Consider the following 25,062-nt stretch of genomic DNA (forward strand, 5'->3'; position numbering starts at 1 on the left):
ACTGAGTCCACTACCATTTGCTCAGCCCCAGATCAATAACATAAGTGTAAAACCAATTACACCTCACCCCCAAATGGCTTTACTACTTAATTGCACATCTTTCTCTACTTTATGAATTGGGCCAGGTTTCACTATGAATTCACGAAGGTACTATTACTAAACTTAACATGGTAAGAGTCCCAGCCAAACTTTAGGCTGACATCGGAACAAAATAAATAAATAAAATAAAATAAAATAAAATAAAATAAAATAAAATAAAATAAAATAAAATAAGCTTTTTTTCTCAGCTAAAGGGAGGTGTATGGTCTGACCAAACACCTACTGGTAAAAACATAAAAATCAATCAAACGGGGCACATGTAGATCAATGGAGCCAATGCCCAAAGTTGGAAAATGGCTAATTGAAAAGTTATTGATTCCTCAATCAATGTCTTTCTCCTGATTACCTAGCACTTTTACAGGTTACGGTTATATTGTGAATTGTCCAAACATGGAAGAAGAAATGTGAACAAGCACAAGGAGTTCTCATAGTACAATAAGTAAAACATTCCTAAGTCTTAGAATCCAATCATCTGACAAAATTTTCAAAATTGGCTTTGGAGGCTAAATGATTTATTCTGATAGAAAACTGGGCTGTTGAAGAATACAGATGAACATCTTTCACCTCTAAAAGATGACTCTTGATAAATTACACCTTATAATAATCAAAATCTTTTTACCACTCATTTTCAAAGAAGCCACAGTGAATAACAGATTAGTCTGAGATATACACTAGATTCACTGTTAGGTAGCATCTATTGTAATGTGTTCAGTATGTGATTGAAAAAGAAATGTAAACTCAGTGGAATGAAAAAGATAGACTTGGCTTTAATTGAAAAAGACAAACTAAGTGAATAATGAGTATATAAAAACTAGCCTATGCCACTTTTATCACCCATATATGACACTTAATCTTAAATTTATGAGAGACAACTGAACTGTGTTTCAAATCACCAGAGGGTTTTCCAATGCTGTTGTTTCTATCTTCCTTCTAGTAATATTTTAATGCTGATAATGTAGAGATAAACTCATTTGGAAATTTTTTATAGACTTCTCATTTTTCAATATATTTAGATTCCTTTTTTTTTTTTATTAAAGAAAGCCAGTGATAACTTGGGTTGAATAACTATAAAAACCATACATACTATCAAGAGCTTTATTTAGTAATCTGAGATAAAAATACTTTCAATGGAAACCGATGTCGGAAAACAAGTCAGCCAAAGATCCCCTCCTAAAAAAAGGTAGAATATTATATGCTTAATAGAGGCAAATAATTTTTTTTAGTATCACATCTTAATTCATCTACATTATTTGACCCATACAAGAAATTTAAAATTTTTGATCCCTTGACTTACAAACACATATTCCTGTTTCTAGAAGAGAAAACCTTAGAGGTGTCATAGTCTGATTTCACTTTGAGATCAAATGTCTTCATATCAGCTTTATGCTCATTAGCTATTACCGCCAAAATAGGGCAGGCTTATTCTTGCTCTGTAGGAAAATCCAGGTGCTAAAGAAGTAGGTGACTATTGGTGACTCAGTAGGTGGCACTCTTCCCTTTACATACTCAGCCAATGCCCCAGAAGGAAATTATGGGACACTAGACGTACCATAAATAATTCTCATAGGAAAAATAAACCCAAAATGTTGACCAAATTATAAACAGAACTTAGGAAAGGTGGAAATCAAACCATACTATTCTCAGCATTGAAAAAATTCTCCCTCTATTTCAACTGAACTGCATTCTGTATAGATTTTAATGTGTGAAGGTTAAAAAAAAAAAAAAAAAAGAGTTCTGGAAATCCCCAGTAGGGGAAAATGCAATATTTCTAACCAAGCCTGCTGTGTGAAAAAATTTCACACAGATATTGCAGAAACGATACGGCCACTTTGTTTATTGTTGGTTTGTTTTGGTTTTGATTTTTCAGAGTCCTGACAACCACTATGTTTTTCTTTTAAAGTTGGTGTCATTTTCTAATTTAATAAAAAGGAACTTATATCCTCTTACAGGCTTCCTTTTTAAACATGTTGTCCTAAAACAAATGTATGAGAATGAATGGGAATATCTGATTGCAAACCACTAAGGCTCCAGTATTCAAAGGGTGATTAAACAAATGAAGGGGGTTGGGGGCCAGTGTTTCTAGTTCCTCTCACTTTCCTGCCTGCCTGGAGGAAAAACTCACATAAATCAAGATTATTCTTGCTGTTAGCCCTAGTCAAAATATTTGGATGTAGGAAAAGATTAAATGCACAAGATTTGGAATTATCCATTGCTTCCAATTATCCAGGCGAAACCTCTCCTTCCAATGTTGCGAAAAAAAACATTAAAGGTTGCCTGTAGTGCCTATGGCAGGTAGAAATTGACTTTTAACAAAAAATCTGTAAACTTTTTCTCTATTCATGTAACAGAAGAATAATACAACACTTTTATAAGGAGCATAGGCTTTCAAGATTTAATATACTGATTCCACAGAAATATAAATCGCTGACAGTCAAAACTATACAGCCACTTTTCCAAGAGTATCATTAAATGTGAGTTAAGAATGATAGCATCTATGGGTTTTTGCATTTCGATAGAACGTTTTAGAGGGAAAGAAATGAGAGGAGAGGGGAACAAATATCGAAGCCTAAAACTGCTACAATCAGAAAGAAAAATAGAGAGAAAATAATATAAATTGGTAAGAATACCTTTGAGCACCTATAGCGCAATCAAGCAGTTGAAATGTCAAACATTTGATACAGAGGACATATAACGCTTTGGAAAATAGGCACACGAAACACAAAGGGAACTGTCCAAAGCAATGTTATTTTGATAGGCATTATCTTTTGACTTGATATCCTTTTCTTCTGTAGGCAAGGGATTTCAAGTGCCTGAAAAGTCTAGTTCCTTGTCTTCTCTGGCTTGGAATTCTAGCACAGCACCATGAATTCATTGTTAGAGAGCTCAACTGTTAACTACAACCACGGCTACCAAAATCTCCTTCTTGGTTCCAAAGAAAGTACTAGGTAATCCAGCAATCTCTAAAATGTAAGCCAATGCTCTCCCTGTAGAGTTTTAGTAATTTTTAAATCTAGCCATGTACTATTACCCAACACACTTGAATTATGCAAATAATCATGTACAATCCCAACAGAAGTTTTTGGATGGAAACTGTGAAAAGGCTGCAGAGAACGTTTATTCCCGAAACCTTTCCTACCCCCAAAAGATTTTAATTACAGTCAAACATAAAATGTTAAGCAACTTTATTTGAATGATGAGTTAAAAAAGAAAACTGAAAAACACTGGTTCACTTGCTTCATTTCTTTAAAAAGTATAGATAGACAATAGATGTTTTCTCATATCCATACCTCTTAAAAATGTCCTCTGAAAATAAAGTATAAGCCAAATTTACAATCTCCAAAATGTTAGTATTTTAATATCTGTTTTTAATACTTCATGTGTTTTAATATGTGGCTTGTTTTCATTTTTTCACATGAAAACAAGCATTTTTTCACAAGCATTTTGTCATGTGAAAAAATGAAAACAACAGTAAGATGACTTTTAAAACACTCATTTCAGACATTATGCAGGCATATTAACTGACTAAAGAGAAATAAAGGAAGTTAGCATTCGGAGATAATTTAAATATTATGTAATTCTAAGCTTTCAACTAAATTACAAAAATAAGAGCCACACGAAATATGTGTAATTATGGGGATCAGAGAATAATGAGTCTCATAACCTATAAATCATACTATGTGCAAATGTTTGATTATGGACGCAAACAACAAACTGCTTACTGTTGGGAGCTCTCAAGCTTTAAAGGGGTGCACCCAGAGGTCTGCACTTTAGTTCTTAAATTCAAAAAGTTCACACCTAGAAAATCCTGAAAGTGGTGCCATCTACTTTTGGAATAATGATAAACACTTCTCTGGTCTGGTTATTAAAATAGTATTCTAAACATACAATTCCAGCAGTGTAACAATGAAAATGTTAACTGTTGTAAAATAAGAGAAGTACTCGTGTGAAACTCTCATATAATGGAATAAAAGCTGCCTTAAATCAGTCTTTACAGTTCTTTATATCTCCCTTAGTGATACCCATTAATGACAATAAGCAATTCTTAGAGTAAAATACTATACCACCACAAATGCATTTATCACCCTGTAATCATGTTCAAACCCAAGTCTCCATTCACACACTACTGGTTTTATTCTCTTGATCATATTCATGATGCTAACCAGTAAAACAGCATATTAGGAGATTTGGTCTCACACTGCTATAATAGCAACTTACTATTTAAAATGCCACATGTCAGATATTAAGGGTTAAAATAAGCACCTTGTAATATACATCCAAAAGAAACTCTTTTAATCCAGTTATCCATGAGCAATACTGAAAGATAAATACTTAGGAGATGACTCAAGTAAAACAATCCAAATTCAGTTTCTAGAATTCTGATGTACGCAGGACAAAGTGAATGATAAGAATTCCAAGAGCATCAGGATAGGTAAGATTTGTGCTACCCTAAAAAGATGTATTTTCTGCCTTGTGCAGAAATACACATCTCCATATCTAGTATAGTGATGCACTATAGCAGTGGATTCGTCACAGCCTTGAAGAACCGCATCCTGAACTCCTAACGTAAGTTCCTATAAATGGTCATTTAAGACTTAAAAGGGGAAGATGAGGATGCAAAGATGTACTTTCATCGTGTGACACAGGAAGTTGGACCTTAATACATACTTCCTTTTTTGTTTTAATATGTTACTCAGGCTGAAAACAAGTGGCTATTTGAGAATCAAACCCTCTTTCAAAGTCTTAAATATGAGCACAATGAATGTTTAAGAAAAATGGGAGTTTTGGAAATGACAAAACCTTGCGTCCCTGTAGCTCAGACATCTTTTTGCATTTTTACACCCTTCTCCTCCATTGGTCAGGCCACCAAAGAACTACTTCTTTGACTTCTGATCCCTTCCCAGTTCTCACACACGCATTATTATTCCCTCTCCCTCCCTCGCCTCTCTTTCTCACACACGCACACGACGTCCTCACAATGCATACAGAAATGTCCTGATCCAATTAGTGTAGCTCATCAAAAAGGGCTCCCCCAACATCCTCGGACCAAATTTCAACACACGCCCACTCCCTTCCTCAAACCCCTTTCCCCATTCCCAGTCCCGCTCCCACCGGCCAGGACACATGGGAAGCGTGGGGAGGGAGGGCATAGACTCTGAATGCTTCTGTCCCCACCGGCTCGCCGTCCCCTGGCCCCCGCCCCCGCCCCGGCAGCGTTACCCGCCCCCTTCCCGCTCTTTACCTGCCAACAGGTTCCTAATTTCCTCAGGGAGGGGGTAGGGAGAGGAGGTGCTGCTGGGGTTGGGCATGTTAGGGAGCGCGAGGCGTGCGGAGGGGAAAGACCTGTGCTGAAAAGGGAATCGACGGGCTGGAGTTGCGGCTGCGACCTAGACTCGGGCTAGCGGTCCCGCTAAGGGCAGCGGGGCTACGAGTCCGGACACTGCCGGGCCGGGGTTCACAACAAGGAAGTCACTAAAGCCCCAGCCAGCAGCTGCCGGACTCTCGGCCCAGCCCCTCCCGGCAGATCGGGGCGGGGCGATGGGCTGGGAGGAGAACCAAAGGGCCTGAGGGGCCGAACTGCGCATGCGTATCCTTCGGTTTTCCTAGCCTCGGAAAAGCGCTTCAGAACAGGCCACGCCCACCTCTACGTAAGGGAGCGGGAGGAGCCGCTGGTGGGAAGGGAGCGAACCCCCGCTGCATCAGCTGATCCGGAGCCTGAAGCGCCTTGCAGCCATTTTGGTTACTGGTACCCCCACAACTGCTGACCGTTTCTCCAGGATCCCGAAAATTAAGGTGTCCATAGTACCTCTAAGTTTTCCGATTAAGGGACCTCTGGCCAACGGTAAGCCCGGCCGAGGTTTAACACCTCGCGTAGTAACCCGCAGGAATTTTCAGCCTCCCTAAACTATTATGGCTTTCTTTGTCCGATTGAATGAGGTAACCAAGACCCATCTTCCGCCAGTCTTCCCTGAGAGGTCAGTCTGGAACTGCTCCAGAGAGCAATCCGATTGGCTCTTAAAATTACTTTTCTGCCTGATTCTTATTGTTGGGGCGACTTCCCCCGGTACAAATGAAGAGTGAGGAGTTCTAGTCACTGGCCTTTTGAGTTAAAAAATATATATAGCTAAATAGACATCGATACTACTGTCCCATCTGTAAACATCAAAAAGAAAATTGCTAGTGATTAGAATGGAATTATAAAATGTGTTCAATCCAACCTGATCGTTTAGTCAACAAAATGCTTATTGCATGTCTTCTATCTGTAAATCGTAACAATTTTCTCTAAAACCCCAAAGACACGTTCTGGTGTCTTTAAAGTAAGTGTGTGTGTGTGTGTGTGTGTGTGTGTGTGTGTGTGTGTGTGTATTCTGTATACGGTGTATATTCTCTATATATGTATATACCAAATATGTGTGTGTGTGTTTATATATGCCTAATGCCCCCCCCCCCCACACACACATACTTCATATGAGAACTGCCCTGGCAAAACTCTTTCCTTCGTGCTACTATTGTATTGTAAACACTGTATTGTGGTTCCAATCACAGTGTAAATTGTTTATTCCTCTACCCTCCAACCCTCACTAAATCAATAGTCCTCAAATTTCAGTTTGCATTACAATGACAGAACTATTAACAATACAGAGTCTCAAGGTCCACTCCCAGAGATTCTAATTCTGTCTACTTAGGGTGGGACCTGATTATTTGCATTTTAAATGAGCCCCAGGTAGTTCTGATTCTAGACATCCTGAGATTTGTTGGGGCTTTTTGTTGTTGTTGTTTTTAATTTAAATTTCAGTTAGCATACAGTGCAATATTGGTTTTAGGAGTAGAATTCAGTGATTCATCACTTACATACAACACCCAGTGCTCATCACAGTAAGTGTCCTCCTTAATACCCATCACCTGTCTAGCCCATCTCCTACCCACCTCCCTCCATAAACCTTTAGTTTGTTCTCTCTTTTAAGAGTCTCTGGTGGTTTTGTTTCCCTCTCTTCTTTTCCTCCCTTCCCATATGTTCCTCTGTTTTGTTTCTTAAATCTCACATCTGAATGAAATCATATAGTATTTGTCTTTCCCTGATTGTCTTCTTTCGCTTAGCATAATACATTCTAGGTCCATCCACATGGTTGCATATGGCAAGATATCATTCTTTTTGATGGCTGAGTAATATTCCGTGGTGTGTGTGTGTGTGTGTGTGTGTGTGTGTGTGTGTGTACCACATCTTCTTTATCCATTCATCAGTCAATGGACGTTTAGGTTCTTTCCATAGTTTGGCTATTGTTGACAATGCTGCAATAGACATTGGGGTATGTTTACCCTTTCAATCTGTATTTTTTTTATCCTTTGGGTAAATACCTACTAGTATAATTGCTGGATCATAGAGTAGTTCTATTTTTAGTTTTTTGAGGAACCTCCATACTGTTCTCCAGAGTGGCTGCACCAGTTTGCATTCCCACCAACAGTGCAAGAGGGTTGCCCTCTCCCCGCATTCTTGCCAACACCTGTTGTTTCTTGTATTGCTAATTTTAGCATTCTGACAGGTGTGAGGTGGTACCTCATCATGGTTTTGATTTGTATTTCCCTGATGATGAGTGTTGAGCATCTTTTGATGTGTCTGTTAGCCATCTATATATCTTCTTTGGAAAAGTGTTATTCATGTCTTCTGCCCATTTCTTACCTGGGTTATTTGTGTTTTGGGTGTTGAGTTTGATAAGTTCTTTGTAGATTTTGGATATTAACCCTTTATCAGATATGTCACTTGCAAATATCTTCTCCCATTCTGTAGGCTGCCTTTTAGTTTTGTTGATTGTTTCCTTCACTATGCAGAAGGTTTTTCTTGATAAAGTCCCACTAGTTCATGTTTGCTTTGTTGCCCTTGCCTCTGGTGATAGTAAGAAACTGCTCTGGCCGAGGTCAAAGAGGTTGTTGCCTGTGTTCTTCTCTAGTATTTTGATGGCTTCCTTTTTCAACATTTAGATCTTTCACCCATTTTGAATTTATTTTTGTGTATGGTATAAGAAAGTGGTCCACGGGTAGCTGGGTGGCTCAGTCAGTTGAGCATCTCACTTCGGCTCAGGTCATGATCTCATGGTTTGTGGGTCTGAGACTCGCATTGGGCTCTGTGCTAACGGTGTGGAGACTGTTTGGGATTCTCTCTCTCCCCCTCTCTGTCTGCCCCTCCCCAACTTGAATTTTCTCTCTCTCTCAAAATAAATAAACTTTAAAAAATGGTCCAGTTTCATTCTTCTGCATTTTGCCGTCCAGTTTTCCCAATATCATTTGTTGAGGAGACTCGTTTTTTTCCCATTGTATGTTCTTTCCTGCTTTGTAGACATCCTGGGATTTGATGTTGAGAATCACTTTTATCACTTTCCAGCTCCTAGATGGCACAAAATTTGTCATAACATATCTTTCATCCCCACTTGGAACCTTAAATCTGACAGAGTAATGGCTCTGTTAATATTTCATACAAAAAAAAGTCTAGACAGTAATAGTAAAAAATTAACTATGACATTTTTGTACAATTCTGTAAGAGGTACAACAAACACTAATTGGAAAAGGAAAAATTAGAACATGTTGAAGTCCTCTCAAAACAAAGCAAAAAACAGGGGTGCCTGGCTGGCTCAGTCAAAAGAGCGTGTGACTTTTGAGCTCAGGGTCATGAGTTTAAGCCCCACATTGGGTGTGGAGATTATCTAAACAAATAAGTAAACTTTAAAAAACAAAAACAGGACAAGAACTTTATAATGGAAGTAAAATACACAAATAATAATAATAATAAAACACACCCAAAACAAACCGACTCCCTAAAATGGAATCTGAAATTCCTACTCAGATTTAGTAATGTGATGAATTATAGAAAGAGTACTGAGGGGCGCCTGGGTGGCTCAGTCAGTTGAGCATCCAACTCTTGATTTCCACTCAGGTCATGATCTCACAGTTTCATGGGTTCAAACCCTGCATCAGGCTCTGCGCTGGCAGTGTGGAGCCTGCTTGGGATTCTCTCTCCCTCTCTCTGCCCTTCTCCCACTTGTACTCTCTCAAAATAAATGAACATAAATAAATAAAATGTAATTTATTTAAAAAAAAGAATATTGAAAATTAGAATTCTTTTTGGTGGAGGTAAAAGTAAATAGTCTTTTTACAACACAGGCCCTCCAGCTTCAAAGAATTGAGAATTATTACTCTTAAACTACAAAATTATCTTCCTTCCTAAAGAAGAAAGAAACTATTTCTTGGGCATTTTATATTAGTGAGGATTCTTTCCTCCCTTTACAGTTATCACATATAATTCTTTGTCTTGTCACATTTTTTATTAAACCAGGCCTCCAAATGTTCCTATCCTTTGTTTCCTTCTGATAGAACTGACCACATTTTTTCTTTATTCTTGTGTCTCATTTATTTATTTACACTCCACTCATCCCACAAAGGAATTGAAGTGATTTACTCTTGTATCAAATAGACAGTTTTCTGGAGTGGATCAAATGGACAGTGTCTACACTGCTCATTATGACAAGTCATTCTTGTTAGTGACAGGAAACTATTAAGATTGCCTTAAAATATATAGCATCTAGTAGTCCAAATAAAAAAGGCAATAACAGAAAATGGACTTTTTGTGTGAAACACATTTCCCCTACTTAGGAAACCATTCTCAGACACAGGTTTGTGATGGATTCAGTTGGGCAATGCTTTGTATACTCTATCATTTTTACTGTTTATTGTTAAACTTACTGAAATTGATTATAAGACAGAAGAGAAATAAATAGAGGCCAGAAGAAATATTATTTCTCTTGTTTCCAAATGTTTCCTTAACAAAAACTAGGAAGGAAATCAAATCATACTTTACATTCTTTAAACTAGTCCCATTAGGTAAAAAAAAAAAAAACAAAAGAGTAATAAATGAAATTTAAAATCTCAACCTGTTAGAGTAGTAACAGCTTCCCTACCATTCCACAAAGAAGACACTAGAAAATCTTATATTTGTCTTCTCAAACTGGAATCCTCCAGTTCAATGAAGAGTATATATGGATATATATATACTATATATATATATATATACATGTACATATACATATATACTATACATATACATATACATATATATATACTATATATATATATACATATACATATATATACACATATATATGTATATGTATATATATATATCCCTGTAACTAAAGCTGACCCCTTTCCTGATGTTTTTCAAATTTAGCTGAATAAATATTTGCCAATAGGCCTAGGATTAAAAGAATCTAAAGGAGCACTGAAGAAAAACAATGAGCTAAAACACAATTTACCTTTTTTTTCTCTACCCCTCTCCTCTTTCTTTAGTTTGGCATTCATAGGCATGTGGGGAAAAAAATTATATTTTATACTTAGGCATTCTATAGTTCCTTGTTGCTGCATAACAAAACTTGGCTTTAAACACTTAGTATCTCGAGTAGTGTCTGTCAGTCAGGAATCCATGAACATTTTAGCTGGGTGGCCCTGGTTGCAGTCATCTGAAGACTCGACCATAGCTAGAGGATCAGCTTTCAAGGAAGTTCACCCACGGGACTGTTGGCTGGAGTCCTCCAATTCCTCTCTGGCTGTTGGCAAGAGGCCTTAGTTCCTCACTCCATAGACTTCTCCCCGGGCTGCTTAAATGTCCTCTTGACATGGCAACGGGCTTCCCCCAGAGCAAGTGATCCAAGAGATAGCACAGCTAAGACAGAAGCCGCAGTGTCTTTATCACTTAATCTCAGAAGTGGCATCACTTTGCTGCTGCTATATCGTATGGGTGACACAGACCAAACCTGCTATAGAGAGGGAAGGGACTATACGAGGCTGTGAATACCAGGAGGGGAGAATCACTGGGCCTGTATTGAGAGCTAGCTACCACAGTCAGCCCTCTTCCCCCCACCCAGTCATTCACATTTCTCTCCCATGCGAAATATACCCATTCCTTCCCAAAGCCACCTATAAAGTCTCATCCTATTACAACAGCAGCTCAAAATCCAGCATCTCATTATCTAAATCAAGTCAGGGTATGGATGCTGCTGCTTAAACACAGCTTCTTGAGTACAGTTTTCTCAATTTAAAGACCTATGAAGTAAAAAGACAAGTTACCTGCTCTCCATATAACACGCAATGGTGAGACAGACAATGAGATGGTTATCTACAAAGAGATAACCATTGTAGACGTTCCTATTCAGAAGGGGTAGGGACAATAAGAAGTATACAGTGATTACTGGTTCGTAGCAATTCTAAAATCCAACGAATGTTCTTTGATTAAAAGCAATTCTATTCCCACCTGGGATAACATCTCTATGGGTCTTGGTTCTATCTTCTGAGTCATCCTTCTTCGCCCATGAAAGGTAACCCATGTTTTCAGTTGCATAGTTTGCTCAACCAGCTTTCTGTCAATGGTCTTTGGGAAGTCAAAAGACCCCTTTTCATTTTGTACTCTCACTGTCTCCATCTCTGTCAGGGTTCAAGCAGAGAAGTGAAACTACCAGAATGGAGATAGAGATATATGAAGAGATATATGAAGATATATGAAGATATAAGAAGAGATATATGAAGAAATCTGTCACAGAGGTTTGACCCTACAAAATTTGGGAATGTGGTTAAACTGTCTCTGTAAGGCTGTTACTTTTGGATCCGTGGCTGGAGCTTGAAGTCCACAAGGCAGGGAGTCACGAAGGGAAGATAGAGGAGACTCACGACAAGCTGGAATGCAGAAGCACAAGCCATGGTCACGGGGACCGCCTGAAACAAAAGCTACCTTCTGCTGCCCCTGACCCTGACATCCTGCAGAAGCCGGAGTCCTTTGTTCCAGAATTAAAAACACATTTGACTCAAGAGTCAAAACTGAAAGGAGGATCCGGCAGAAGACCGAGCAACTTGCCCTCTCTGGCTTTCTGGCCTGGCTGCTGCCACATGCCACGGAGGTGAACCAGAAGACAAGCAACAATATATGTGAGGTACAAAGTGACTACTGTATCACTCCTGTAAATCTCACACAAGAATCTCTTTTGTGACCCACCCCAGCCAGAAACACATAAAAGGGAATTCCAGGAAAAGTTGGTTGACAGATTGCAAAGCCACCAAGCACACACTTGTACTATTATAAGAATGGAAAGGTGCCTGGCTGGCTCAGTCAGTGGAGCGTGCAACTCTTGATCCCAGGGTCATGAGTTTGAGCCTCACACAGGGTGTAGAGATTACCTAAAAATATATATATATATATATATATATATATATATATATATATATATATATATATATGGTGGACTAGACAAAAGAAGCAATTGAAATCTTGATTTTTTAAAGTTCATTTATTTTGAGAGAGATAGAGAGAGAGCAGAGAAGAGGGAGAGGCAAAGGGGGAGAGAGAGAATCTCAAGCAGGCTCTGTGCTGTCAGTGTGAAAATGAAGAGTCAGACGCTTAACTGAGCCACCCAGGCTCCCTGAAATCTTGAATTTATTTTGTGGCCTAATACCTATTTAATACTTTTTAAACCTGTGTCTTTCAAGGAATCTAGTATGGGCTTTTTAAAGAATTTTCAGAAGTGGGGGCAGGGAACCTGGGTGGCTCAGTCAGTTGGGTGTCCCAACTCCTGATTTCGGCTCAGGTCATGATCTCAGGGTTGTGGGATGGAGTCCTGCATTGGGATCCACACTGAGCATGGAGCCTGCTTAGGATTCTCTCTCTCTCTCTCTCTCTCTCTCTCTCTTCCTCTGCCCCTCTCCCTTGCTCACTCTCTCTCTCTCTCTCAAATCAAAAATAAGAGAATTTTCAGAAGTGAAGGTTTGTTGTCATTTTCTAAATTCTTATCCCTCTCTTCATTTGAATCATCTAGGGCTGCTGGGGATGAGTTTATCGTTGTGTGGTGCCAGCCAGAAAAACACTATTTTCTCACTGGAATTCATATGAGGTCATTTACCCTTAAAAGATATGACACATCAGGGCGCCTGGGTGGCCCGTTCGGTTAAGCATCCGACTTCGGCTCAGGTCATGATCTCACGGTCCGTGGGTTCGAGCCCCGCGTCGGGCTCTGGGCTGACAGCTCAGAGCCTGGAGCCTGTTTCAGATTCTGTGTCTCCCTCTCTCTGTGACCCTCCCCCCGTTCATGCTCTGTCTCTCTCTGTCTCAAAAATAAATAAAAGTTAAAAAAAAAATTAAAAAAAAAAAAAAAAGATATGACACAGAACCCACCAGAGCCAACAGGTTCCGACAGATGCAGCTCACTAACTTGCCTTTTCAGTTTTTAGGTCATGATTATTGTTAATCCTATTAATGTAATTTATTGACAAGATAAGGAAACACATTCATTCTCTTTCGCTCTCCATCTCATTTGCATATACACAAACGTGTGCTTAGGCACTTTGCTGCCCTAGCCAATTATGTTAAAAGAATAATAAGCAACTTAATATAGACCGGATTTGAGCTCTTAACAAGGTGCTGCTATATGCCTTTAGGATTCTACCAATCAGGAATAAGGTGAGAGAATGTCCGTCCCATTCCAGACTTGTCAGTCAGGGGCTACCCAGCTCTCTCCCCAGGTAACAGCCCTCTTCGCCCTTTAACTGATGTTAATTTCCCCTATCCAGACTCTCAATGCTTTGGAGACATCACCATTGTAAGGTCAGTCCTGATGGTAACCTGGCTCTGACCTTATATCCTGGTTCTAGTAACTAAGTTTCTCCAGCCTGGGTTCTGAAACCAAGTCTTTTACCTTGCCTACTTTCAGTAAAAGGGACATATTTGTTTGGATTACTTTTAGCCCTCTTGGACTATGGCTGTCTTATTCTTACAGTCTTGATTTATATCTGGTAGATTCTAGGTAGATCTCCAGAGAAGGGATGGACCCATGTCCCTGTGTTGCCTTTTACTAATCAGGCTAGGTTAGTATGTGCACTAACAACATACCAAGAAAATGCTCATTCTTTATATTATATAAAATTGAATGCAGACCTCCCTCCTCCTTTCCATGTAAACTGTTTTACTCCTCCATGGTTTGGTGAAGTCACCTTGAACTGTGAATAGCTACATCAAAAGACAAGAACTTTTGATTCTCTCCCGTAATTATTTTCTTCAAAATCTTTATTTTCTACCTTAGAGTTCCAAATTGAGTGACCTTGAAGATTCCATTTTATTCTTGGCTCAGAAGAGACAGAGATTATCCTGGAGCTTAATATAAGACATAATGTGCAAGGACACTGGTATAGTTTAAGCCTTTCCAGGGGTGGCTGACTCAGTTGGTAAAGCATGTGACTCTTGACCTCAGGGTTGTTAGAGCCCCATGTTGGGTGTTCACATTACTTAAAAATATATTCAATATAAATTAAGCCTTTCCAGTCCACCCCATTCCCAAGGATGATCCCAACCTGCACTCCCTGAAGTTCTACCAATCAGAGTCAAGAGAGTGGATGGGTAACTGTCTCCCTGTACACCTCAATCTAGACTGGTTTGAGCAGTCAGGTCATCTTATACCTGGATTAAGCACCCTGTGGCTTGGATGAAAGATAACTGAAAACAGTGTTTTGGAATTTCAAACATCCTGAGAGAGGCACCGGGGTGGCTCAATCATTAAGCATCCAACTCTTGACTTTGGCTCAGGTCATGATTTCACGGTTTGTGAGCCCCACGTTGGGTTCTGTGCTGACAATGCAGGGCCTGCTTGGGATTCTCTCCCTCTCTTTGCCCCTCCCCCACTTGTGCACGCATGTTCTCTCTCTCTCAAAATAGATAAGCATTTATATATTTTAAAAACCATATTAAAAAAAAATCCTAAGAGAAGGCAGGCTGCATACACCTTCCAAGGAATGGTTTCCAGACCAGCTGTGTAAACCAAGCAAGGCGTTCATGGGTATATTTTATTCTGTGTGCCCTGCTCTTTCTTTAGGATAGCTCTGGTCCCCACAACATCCTTAACGACATTTGATGAGAAGACAGTCTTCTAGAAGAAAGGAACTGGAGAGCATGACTGCTTTATTAATTAAACTTTGGAAGACTCACATTTGGGCTCTGAGTCTTTTTTTTTTTTTAATGTTTATTTTTGAAAGAGACAGAGAGTGAGTGGGAGAGGGTCAGAGAGAGAGGGAGATGCAGAATCCGAAGCAGGCTCCAGGCTCCAAGCTGTAGCACAGAGCCCGGTGCAGGACTTGAACTCACGAACCGTGAGATCATCACCTGAGCAAAAGTCGTAGGTTTAATGAATGAGCCACCAGGCATCCCTGGGCTCTGAGTCTTAATTGGCTCAATATGAACTATTTATTAAATTTTAATTATTTTTGTTACAGGAATTTTATTTTTGTTTTGTTATTGTAGCTATTTTTTTAAAAAAACACAAATTTAGATGAAACCTAATTTTCTAATACACTTCTAGAGTCATTTTATAGCTAAGTTAGCAGAGATTTTAGAACATTAAATAATTAGAAACGGACCTAGGTTTCTTTCTATATGCAAAGACAACACAGTAAATTGTGATCAGAGTCCTTCCTCTTATTATAGTACATCTATTCTCACTAGGCAATTTTAAAATACCAAGCTGTCTTTAGCAACAGTAATTCAGTGGGTTTGTGCCTAATATATTCATGAAGGGCTTTGATGGATTTGATAACCATAAGCAGCTGTTAACATTAAATTGCCATTTAATTTTTTTCAGTGACTTTCAAAGTTGTCAATATTAAACAGTAGTGTTTTACAAATGACTAAGACCAATAAGAATAAAATTAAATAAAATTTAAAAGGCTCAAATGCTCCTTTTTTTCTGTAATATCCCACTACGAAGCAAACAGAAAGGAAAAAAATTTTTTACAGGACCATAAGTCCTGCTTTGTATATTTGACTATAATTTCCATTGTATATTACTATACCCAGTAATTCTCCCATCTCTTCCCCACCCCACCCCACCCCCATTTAATTTTTGTCCTTTGTTCATGTAGCTCAGCTTTGGTTGAAAAAAAAAATGAATTGGAAAAACTACTGGGCAGGTCCACTTAAGTATGAACCTTAACTACAGTGGCAAAAAAATTAAGCACATTTGTCCTCATCCTCCCACAAGTAGGTGAGGTATGTGCTTTTTTATTGTTATTATTTCTTTTTGTTTTTCCAGCTTTATTGAGATACAACTGACATATATAACGTTGTGTAGGTCTAAGGTGTACAATGTTATGATTTGATATATGTATATAATACACAATGTTTACCATAATAAGATGATTGCCACGTTGAGGCATGTGCTTCTTAATGATCTAGGTGCCCCCCAAAACAGCAATGGACCACAATATTCTCTTAGATTCTGTGCTGATGCCTTACTCTTCAAGAATTAAATAAGAATTCTAGCTCTTATATTAAAATTATTTACTTTTATTTCCTCACCTGAAATAAACTTGATCTGTTATTATATTATGTTTTATTTATTTATTTTTTGTTATATATTATGTTTTAGAAAATATAAAGCCAACACTGAAGCTGTGGCATTTGCTTTGTGAAAATGGAAGCAAGCAGTTTCAAAACCTGTCCAATAATAAGATTCTTTTCAATATTGTGAACCTGGGGTCTGTCAATAATTGCTCATAGAGTAGATCCAATTCATCCAGGACCAAAGGAAGAGGCTGGAAATGCCACAACTCAATGCATGATTAAGAAAAGGCAAATATTAACTCAAAAGATTAAATGGTCAAAAGTAAAAGACAAAAAAAAAAAACCTCCTACAAATCAATAATAACACAAACAACTCAAAACATCAAGAAAAAAAGACTAAATAGGGAAGAGATTGAGAAGATATGACTATAACATAGAAAGAAACAATATTATTTATATTTACATATGTAAAAATACACGGTATTATATATATGTATAAATATATATATCCATCAAAGCCATGTTCAATCCCATTTCATAATACAACATTTTGAGGGTCATTTTTTACCTTCATCCCCCCCAACAGTATAATTTTATGACATACTTAATCTGGATCTCAATTTTCACCCGTATACTTTCTCCTTGTTGGATGAGTAAGGTGATTTTATGGACTAAATTTTGGTAAGCAAAGGAAGTCAGTACTGCTGGTATCTACCTAGTCTCCGCGTTTGTGGACTGCTGCAGATGTGTCTATGGCACAGTGGGGGCGTCGAGAATTATGCCGTGTACCACACTGTTGGGCTTCACTGTCCCTCAGTCCGTTTGCTCAGCATTCTGAAGACACGTTGCTGTGCGTCAGGAACATGCTTCCCCCTTGTTCTCATTCTTTGCTTTAACCCTGAGACCACACTATGGCTTCCTACATTGTGCCTCCAAGAACCATCTATAGGAGGAAAAAGACTGACAGAACGGATCCCTCTCCAGCCAGTTTGCTTTATATCGCCATGAGCATTTAATTTTTGTAATAGCCATTTTAATTTTTTTCAAAGGTAAAAAAGTACTCTTAGATTTTTATGCAATGCTGTCGAAAGGTATATTAACTTGCCAGAACAATTAACTCGCCAGAGTGCGTGCGCACACACACACACACACACACATACACACACACACACACACACACACACAAGGAATTCCTAAAGCATCCTCCAATTATATACTTTCTTTTATTATGTCTCCTCATTTTTACATTTCAAATAAAATATAGCCATGTACTTGTTGGGGGAACAATGTTCATATGGACCATTTTCAGAGAAATATTTGGTTTTTTCTTCTTTTAATTTTTTTAAATGTTTTATTTATTTTTGACAGAGAGAGAGAGAGAGAGAGAGCATGAGTGGGGGAGGGGCAGAGAGAGAGGGAGACACAGAATCCGAAGCAGGATCCAGGCTCTGAGCTGTCAGCACAGAGCCCGACGCAGGGCTCAAATTCACAGACCACGAGATCATGACTTGAGCCGAAGTCGGACGCTTAACCGACCGAGCCACGCAGGCGTCCCAATATTTGTTTTTTTCTATATAGAAAAATAAGGGGCGCCTGGGTGGCTCGGTCGGTTAAGCGTCCGACTTCGGCTCAAGTCATGATCTCATGGTCCGTGGGTTCAAGCCCCGCGTCGGGCTCTGGGCTGACAGCTCAGAGCCTGGAGCCTGTTTCAGATTCTGTGTCTCCCTCTCTCTGTGACCCTCCCCTGTTCATGCTCTGTCTCTCTCTGTCTCAAAAATAAATAAACGTTAAAAAAAAATTAAAAAAAAAAAGAAAAATAAATTCCACATCTGTGATAACTGTACTGTCATGACATTAAGAACTATTTAGCCCATACTTCAACATGGCAAGGTGAAATATTCTCTAAGTCATTCAAATAACATTAGAAACATATTACTTGCCTAAAACAAAACACTATACTTTTAAAGCTAAAACTATATTTTAATATATTTGTTAAAAAAATGTACTGCACCTTGACCGCAAAAGATAAGCACCTACACAAAATCGATGTTAATTAGACAAACTTGATGAAACAGATTCGATATATAATCTGCAAATAGGCCAATCTTAGATAATATCTGAAATGATTTCCTCTGGCAGATAATGGAAACAAATATCTTCTGCTCCTCTAGATATTCTTGTGGTTCACTTTGTTGTAGTTGTGTTTTTATTTTGTTTGGGTTTTTTTTTCTCAATTGAAAATACTTGAAAACCATTATTCATAATTTAAAGTTTCAGTTACTTTGAAATTTTCAGTCTTTTCAGTCATTTTAGTTTCTGTCAAAAGACATGACATGTAAATACAGGAAGACAGACCTGAATGAATGACTAGAAAGCATATCCCATTTTCCTTTTCACATATTATTTCTTAATGTTAAAACTAATATAGAAAAACAATAAATTTGACACATGAATTATTAGTAAAAAATCTCACATTTGTTCCTTCAAATATATTCATGTTCTTGATCTGTCATAATGAAAGACAGTATCAGTGTTACTCAGAGTACAGTCTACTGACAGGTGCCAGGCCACAAACTGTTACCAGTGCATGAAATGATAAGCATAAAATGTAAGTGTATTTAGAAACTTTTATAGCAATTTGTATCAGTCAACATGGATTAGAGGTTTAATAACAAAAAATAAATGTTCCTTGTATGTAAACCAATTTGACAATAAATTTCATATTAAAATAATAATAATAAAATAGAGAGTCTGTTTTCCTCTATATGAAAAAAAAAAAATGTTCCTACCCCATAGATAGCTTGAGAAGCACCGGTATAAATAACCAAAATCAGTAGACACTATCCATACTCAAACGAATAGTCCTAATTTTTTTTCCTATTAAATTATGTTTTTTAGAATCAGAGTTACAATACATTATGAATATACAACCAAATTGAATAGAGCACAAAGATTTCATTAACCTGAGATCATTTTTCAGAACACCGTTATCAGTAACATAATTTCTAAATACTATTTAAAGAAAGTCTGTATCTTCTTGTACGTATCCCTAACATCTAACATACTCACAAACTAGCTACTAAATAAAAATTTGTTTAATTAAGGGCACATCAATGTAGATCGGCCATGATGAATCAAGTCAATCAAATCTTTGCTATCCAACTCAATCACAGAATAACCTCATGTTTCATCTCTGACTTATGCCCTTTCTCTCCTTTAGGAATATCTGTGAGCTCCACATGAATGGAGCATAGAGTTCCATCTGTCCAGAACTTTGCATATATGATTTTCCATGCCTAGTCACATAAGCACTTTTCAAGCGTTTGAGTGCATCACAGATGCTAAAATTTCATCGGTCAAAAGGAGTCAAATGATCGATCTCAGAGCCAAGCAGTGGGGAAATATTCCTTAACCACAGTGGATGCTGCAAAATTACTGCAAAGAATATGGATGTATAATGCTACTTCTGGAAAGAGAATGAAAAGTTGGAATAATAATCCAGTCTACCACACTGCAATAGGCAAGAGTAATGACCCTCACCCAAAGGTGTCCACATCCTAATCCCCAGAACCTGTGAATATGTAATGTTACATGGGAAAAAAGGACTTCATAGAAGTGATTAAATTAAGGGTCTTGAAGTAGGGAAATTATCCTGGATTACGTATGTGGGCCCAATATAATCTCAAGAATCCTTATAAGAGGGAAACAGGAGGGTCAGAGTAAGAGATGTGACAACAGAAGCATAGAGATATTTTAAGATGCTATGCTGCTGACTTTGAAGATAGAAGAAGGGGCCACCAGCCAAGGAACGCACTTAGAGAAGGCAAGGGAAAGGATTCTCCCCCTGGATCCCCCAGAAGGAATGAAGCCCAGCTGACACCTTGCTTCTAGCCCACTGAAAGCCATTTCCAACTTCTGACATCCAAATAATACAATTGTATTGTTTTAAGCCCCTAAATTTGTAGTAATATGTTATAGCAGCAATTGGAAACTAATATACACACTTACAAAAAATCTATAAACTGGGTAAGAGATTTCTAAATCATCAATAGAACCAGAATATGTAATCATACTACCAACTAAATATAATTTTAGTTAATAGGACTATTGGTGTGAAACATAGTAATGCTTATGACATTAATTTCCCTAGTATATAACTATTAAACAGTTTTCTTCATACCTCAAACACATTTCCTGACAAAAAGTACTGAGACCATCATCTCTAAACTCCAGACTTGAATAATGAATGCAGTTTGACGACATCATATTTACAAAGGCCATAACTATGTTAGTCCAACCCTGATGAACTTCCCTGAGTTTCTTTCCATCTCCAAATTTGTGCCAGTCTGCCTTCCAATCTGCTTTTCACAACTCACCATCCACTCACTAATAAACTTACTCCGGTCTGGTTCTCATATTCATCCCTTTAATGAGACTCTGAGGTCAGAAGGCACCATTTCGTTAATTAATCATCTAGAAATCTCTACACTTCTTCCTGATTGCCAAAATGGTTTCATTTTTTCTTATTTATACTTAGAGTAAAATTTCTGTAGGTGGAACTAAGAAACATTCCAAGTATAAACATGTAATTTTAAAAACTGAATTGCACAGTGCTTGTTTAAGAAACTTTTTAAAGTTTATTTATTTTTATTTATAACTTTTAAAGTAAGTTATTTATTTATTTATTTATTTATTTTTAAGAGGTGGGGGGGGGGGAGAGAATGTCAAGCAGGCTGCACATTGTCAGCACGGAGCCCACGAATCATGAGATCACGACCTGAGCCAAAATCAAGAGTCGGATGCGTAACCGACTGTGCCACCCAGGTGCCCCAGAGAAACTTTTAAAATTATGTTGTGGTTCTCTAAACTGCATAAAAGCAACCCAAGCTTCAATCTTTGAAAAGGCTTGACTTTTTTTTAGAGTGAATTTTCATTGAAAATTATTTTCAGTTGTTTATTTTTGATGATGAGAGCCTTTGAATGCAGTATCTATGCTGTGCTGATTCTCTGAAAAAAAAAGCCACTTAAGAGTTAACATGTGTGGGTTAAATGAAAACCATCCAGTTTAATCATAGTGACCCTTACAAACTCATCACACATTCATAGGACCATCTTCTATTATTTCTGTTCATGAAGGTTTATCTGAAGGAAACTAACACTGGAATTTTTCAGTACTACATTTTTTGATGTTTTGGGGATTTGCTGTCCTTATGTGATTGCTTTAAGTAGTGACAAATCAGAAAGCTATCATAAAATTCAGATGAATCAGCCATTCTTCCTGTCTGGGTTCATCATTGGTACTTGGGAACACGTAAATGAAAGTGTGCTCCTAAAAACATAAATAATCTTCTGATAAGCTTAAATCAGAAAATATCTTTTTTTTCCCTCATTGTTTTAACATTTTTCCATGTGGGTCAAACACTCTATTTCTTTTTAGTGATGCATATAATCCTTAAAAACTTCAATAAACATAAAGCATTTATTGTTTCTCTACAAATATTCACTCTGGTTTTATTATAAATGTATTGCTAACTTCTTTTTTTAAGATTTTACTTTTAAGTAATCTCTGCACCCAGTGTGGGGCCCAAACCTACAACCCCGAGAACAAGAGTCACATGATCTACCAACTGAGCCGGCCGGGCACCCTATATTTGTTAACTTCTGTGGCAGTGGGTTCCATGAAAGTAGCTAAATTCTAATTTGTAAAATAGGAAATCTTAACACACTTTTTTAAAAGTTGTTTTTTAATGCTTATTTTATTTATTTTTGAGAGCGAGACAGAGTGTGAGTAGGGGAGGGGCAGAGAGAGAGGGGGGCAGGGGATCCAAAGCAGGCTCTGCGCTGACAGCAGGGAGCGCCAATGCGGGGCTGCAACTCCGACCGCCCGCCAGATTATTACTTGAACCGAAGTCAGACGCTTAACTAACTGAGCCACCCAGGGGCCTCCTTGATAAACTTTTGATGTAAATTCCAATTATTTCAATAAAGTTATTAGGAATAACTTCTTTTTTTTTTTCCATTGGAACTATTCAATTAACATTGCACTTCTTAGTTTTATATACGAAATTTGAAGAACATAAGATCAAATTGTGTAGTGAAAGTATGTATACTGGTTTTGAGGAATTATTTACAAAAATACCGTGAAAACTCGCGCTGTATATTTGGTAGCCATGATGAGGTACTCTCTAGGAATAAAGAAACTGGGAGAATAGATTGCCCTCTGAGAATTAAACCAAGAAATCAACACATAAAAGGGGCAGGAGCAGATATATGAAACCACTTAAAAGAAACAGAAGACCTGTTCTTCTCAGTCCAGAAGACTTAGCTGTAACCTGATTAAATATGGAGACCTATATCTCAGCCTTGTGCTCAGCTACAAAAGTATGGAAAAGAGAGAATCACAGAGGCGAGCAATGACATTATTCACCTAAGTACTAGGGAAGAGACAGCCTTTGCCAGCAAACTCTCATTTGATAGGTGAAACAAGTTTGTTTATAAGCAGAGGGGAATAATCCAGTTGAGAAGACATTTAAAATATTTAAGATCCATGAGAGAGAAGTGATAATCTGTAGCATATGTTTCCTGAGAAGGCAGGAGGTGTTGGGACTCAAAGCACAGGTAGAGAAAGTGACCTTGGACGGGAAGAGAGACAGCTCTTCTATTGTAACAAGAGGGAAGGAGGAAAGGATAATAGACATAGGTGAGTTTGGAAATCTGGTATTAGAAAGTTGAGGGACGTTCCATCTGAAGGCTTTTCTCTAAGAACAAGGCGAGATCATCTACGGAGTGTGTGTGTGTGTGTGTGCGCATGTGGAGGGGGCAGGGGATGATGTGGCAGGGGTGGGAAAGAGGAGGAAATTCAGGTGTACCTTTTGTGTGTGTTTAATAAAGATTAGCAGCAATCCCTTCTTCTTTGGCTAGCAATTTGACTTTAAAAATCTGGAATGGGAATAGTTTTAGATCTACATAAATAAAAGTAAATGTGCTCTTATGACATCACACAACAAAGTGACTATTCACACACCCTTGAAAACAAATCATGCTAATTTGTATCTATTATGATTGATACATCTATTTTATTTCATTGTAAGTAGTGGAAATTAGTGATACAACTAGAATAAGAAGTCTTGCCTCCCTTCCCATTTCAACTGACTTGTAGAAAATGTTTTCCACTATGATGTCTAGTTTGGTTTGTTTTGCTTTTTTATCTGTTATCCACAACAAACAAAGACAGTTCAGTGTCCTTTTAATTGGATTTTTAAATAGGTAGCGGTTTGCTCCCAATGTGGACTCCGTGAACCTGAAAGCTGGTGTATTCATTAGAGTTAGATTTGACTGGGAATGACAGAAAGCCCCAAGTACAGTGGCTTAATCAGAATAAATGTTTATTTCTCTGTCGTTGTAAAGTTCAGCCAGACAGCCCAGGGTGGTATGGCGTTCAAGCTGACACAGGACAGTTCCACTCTTAGTTACATGGCAACACAAGCTCAAAGGGGTCTGGGAAGTATTTACTTGGGAGTGGTCCCAGGCTCAGGTAAAAATTCTGGAAGAAGAGGAAACACATATTAGGGAATGACTAGCAGCCTGCCACAAATGTTGAATACATTTCTTCTTGCTGAAGAACAGCAAAACGTAACCCATGCCAGCACCAAGCTCTGAAATCCTACAGGATTTGTTTAAAACAAACAAACAAACTTTCTGACTCATCTCTCCTGGCTGAATGTTCTTGTATGTCACAAAGTGTAAACTCCTTCGTTTCTCTGTTTTGGTTTGAGAAAACCTTTTTTCTAAATTCTGGCATTTTCTGAATTTGAAAGATTAGCAATCTGTTTCTACCTCCAGGCCAAGTTAATCTACATCTGTTTTATTTCATCCATGCAAGAAATGGGTTTTGCAGGATTTAAAAAATGAAATAGTAATTGTTATTAATGCATTGTCTTAGGCTTAGCTATAGAATCCACTGCCTGTTAGCTAAAGCAGAGCATTATCTGATTAACTAACTTACCAAAGAAAATGTATTAATCATAAACTTAACTGACATTGAATTGAACTTTCACATATCGTTAAGACAATCTGACTCTGCATTTTGGATGTACTATGCAAAGTAAGTGGATTAGAGTGTTTATAAAAATACCTTATTTTAAAATAGGAAAAAGTTGGGGCGCCTGAGTGGCTCAGTCAGTTAAGCGTCCGACTTCAGCTCAGGTCACAATCTCGCGGTCCATGAGTTCGAGCCCCGCGTCGGGCTCTGGGCTGATGGCTCAGAGCCTGGAGCCTGCTTTGGATTCTGTGTCTCCCTCTCTCTCTGCCCCTCCCCCGTTCATGCTCTGTCTCTCTCTGTCTCAAAAATAAATAAATGTTTAAAAAAAATTTTTTTTAAATAAATAAAATAGAAAAAAGTTATAAAGCTTTTTTTTAGTTTATTTCTTTATTTTGAGGGGTACAGGGGGGAGAGGCAGAGAGAGGGAGAGAGAGAATCCTAAGCAGGCTCCACACTGCCAGCGCAGAGCCTGATGCAAGACTCCATCTCACAAATGGTGAGATCATGAGCCAAAATCAGGGATTGGGCCCCTAACCCAATGAGCCACCCAGATGCCCTTATAAAGCCT

General features: G+C 38.1%; 1 protein-coding gene and 1 long non-coding RNA gene across 5 annotated transcripts in view; one reads left to right on the forward strand and one right to left on the reverse strand.

Annotated features, from left to right (window-relative positions):
• The window catches only part of SKAP2 (src kinase associated phosphoprotein 2), a 194,147-nt gene extending 188,524 nt beyond the window's left edge, over positions 1–5,623 (reverse strand). For 3 of the 4 annotated variants that reach the window (XR_006211749.1, XM_042968681.1, XM_042968675.1), the window contains exon 1: positions 5,339–5,623. Coding sequence is in view for 3 of the 4 variants with exons in the window: in XM_042968681.1 (XP_042824615.1) it covers positions 5,339–5,405 (67 nt within the window). In the remaining variant the exon portion in view is untranslated. The remainder of the gene's footprint in view (positions 1–5,338) is intronic. The other variant, XM_042968687.1, reaches the window with a different exon arrangement.
• A 98-nt stretch (positions 5,624–5,721) lies between these two features.
• Positions 5,722–25,062, forward strand: part of LOC122234043 — a 33,361-nt gene continuing 14,020 nt past the window's right edge. Inside the window, exons 1-2 of the long non-coding RNA XR_006211762.1 lie at positions 5,722–5,938; positions 11,570–12,065. This is a non-coding gene — a long non-coding RNA (uncharacterized LOC122234043). The remainder of the gene's footprint in view (positions 5,939–11,569; positions 12,066–25,062) is intronic.

Source organism: Panthera tigris, chromosome A2, assembly GCF_018350195.1.
Source record: "Panthera tigris isolate Pti1 chromosome A2, P.tigris_Pti1_mat1.1, whole genome shotgun sequence".
In the NCBI taxonomy this organism is placed as follows: Eukaryota; Metazoa; Chordata; class Mammalia; order Carnivora; family Felidae; genus Panthera; species Panthera tigris.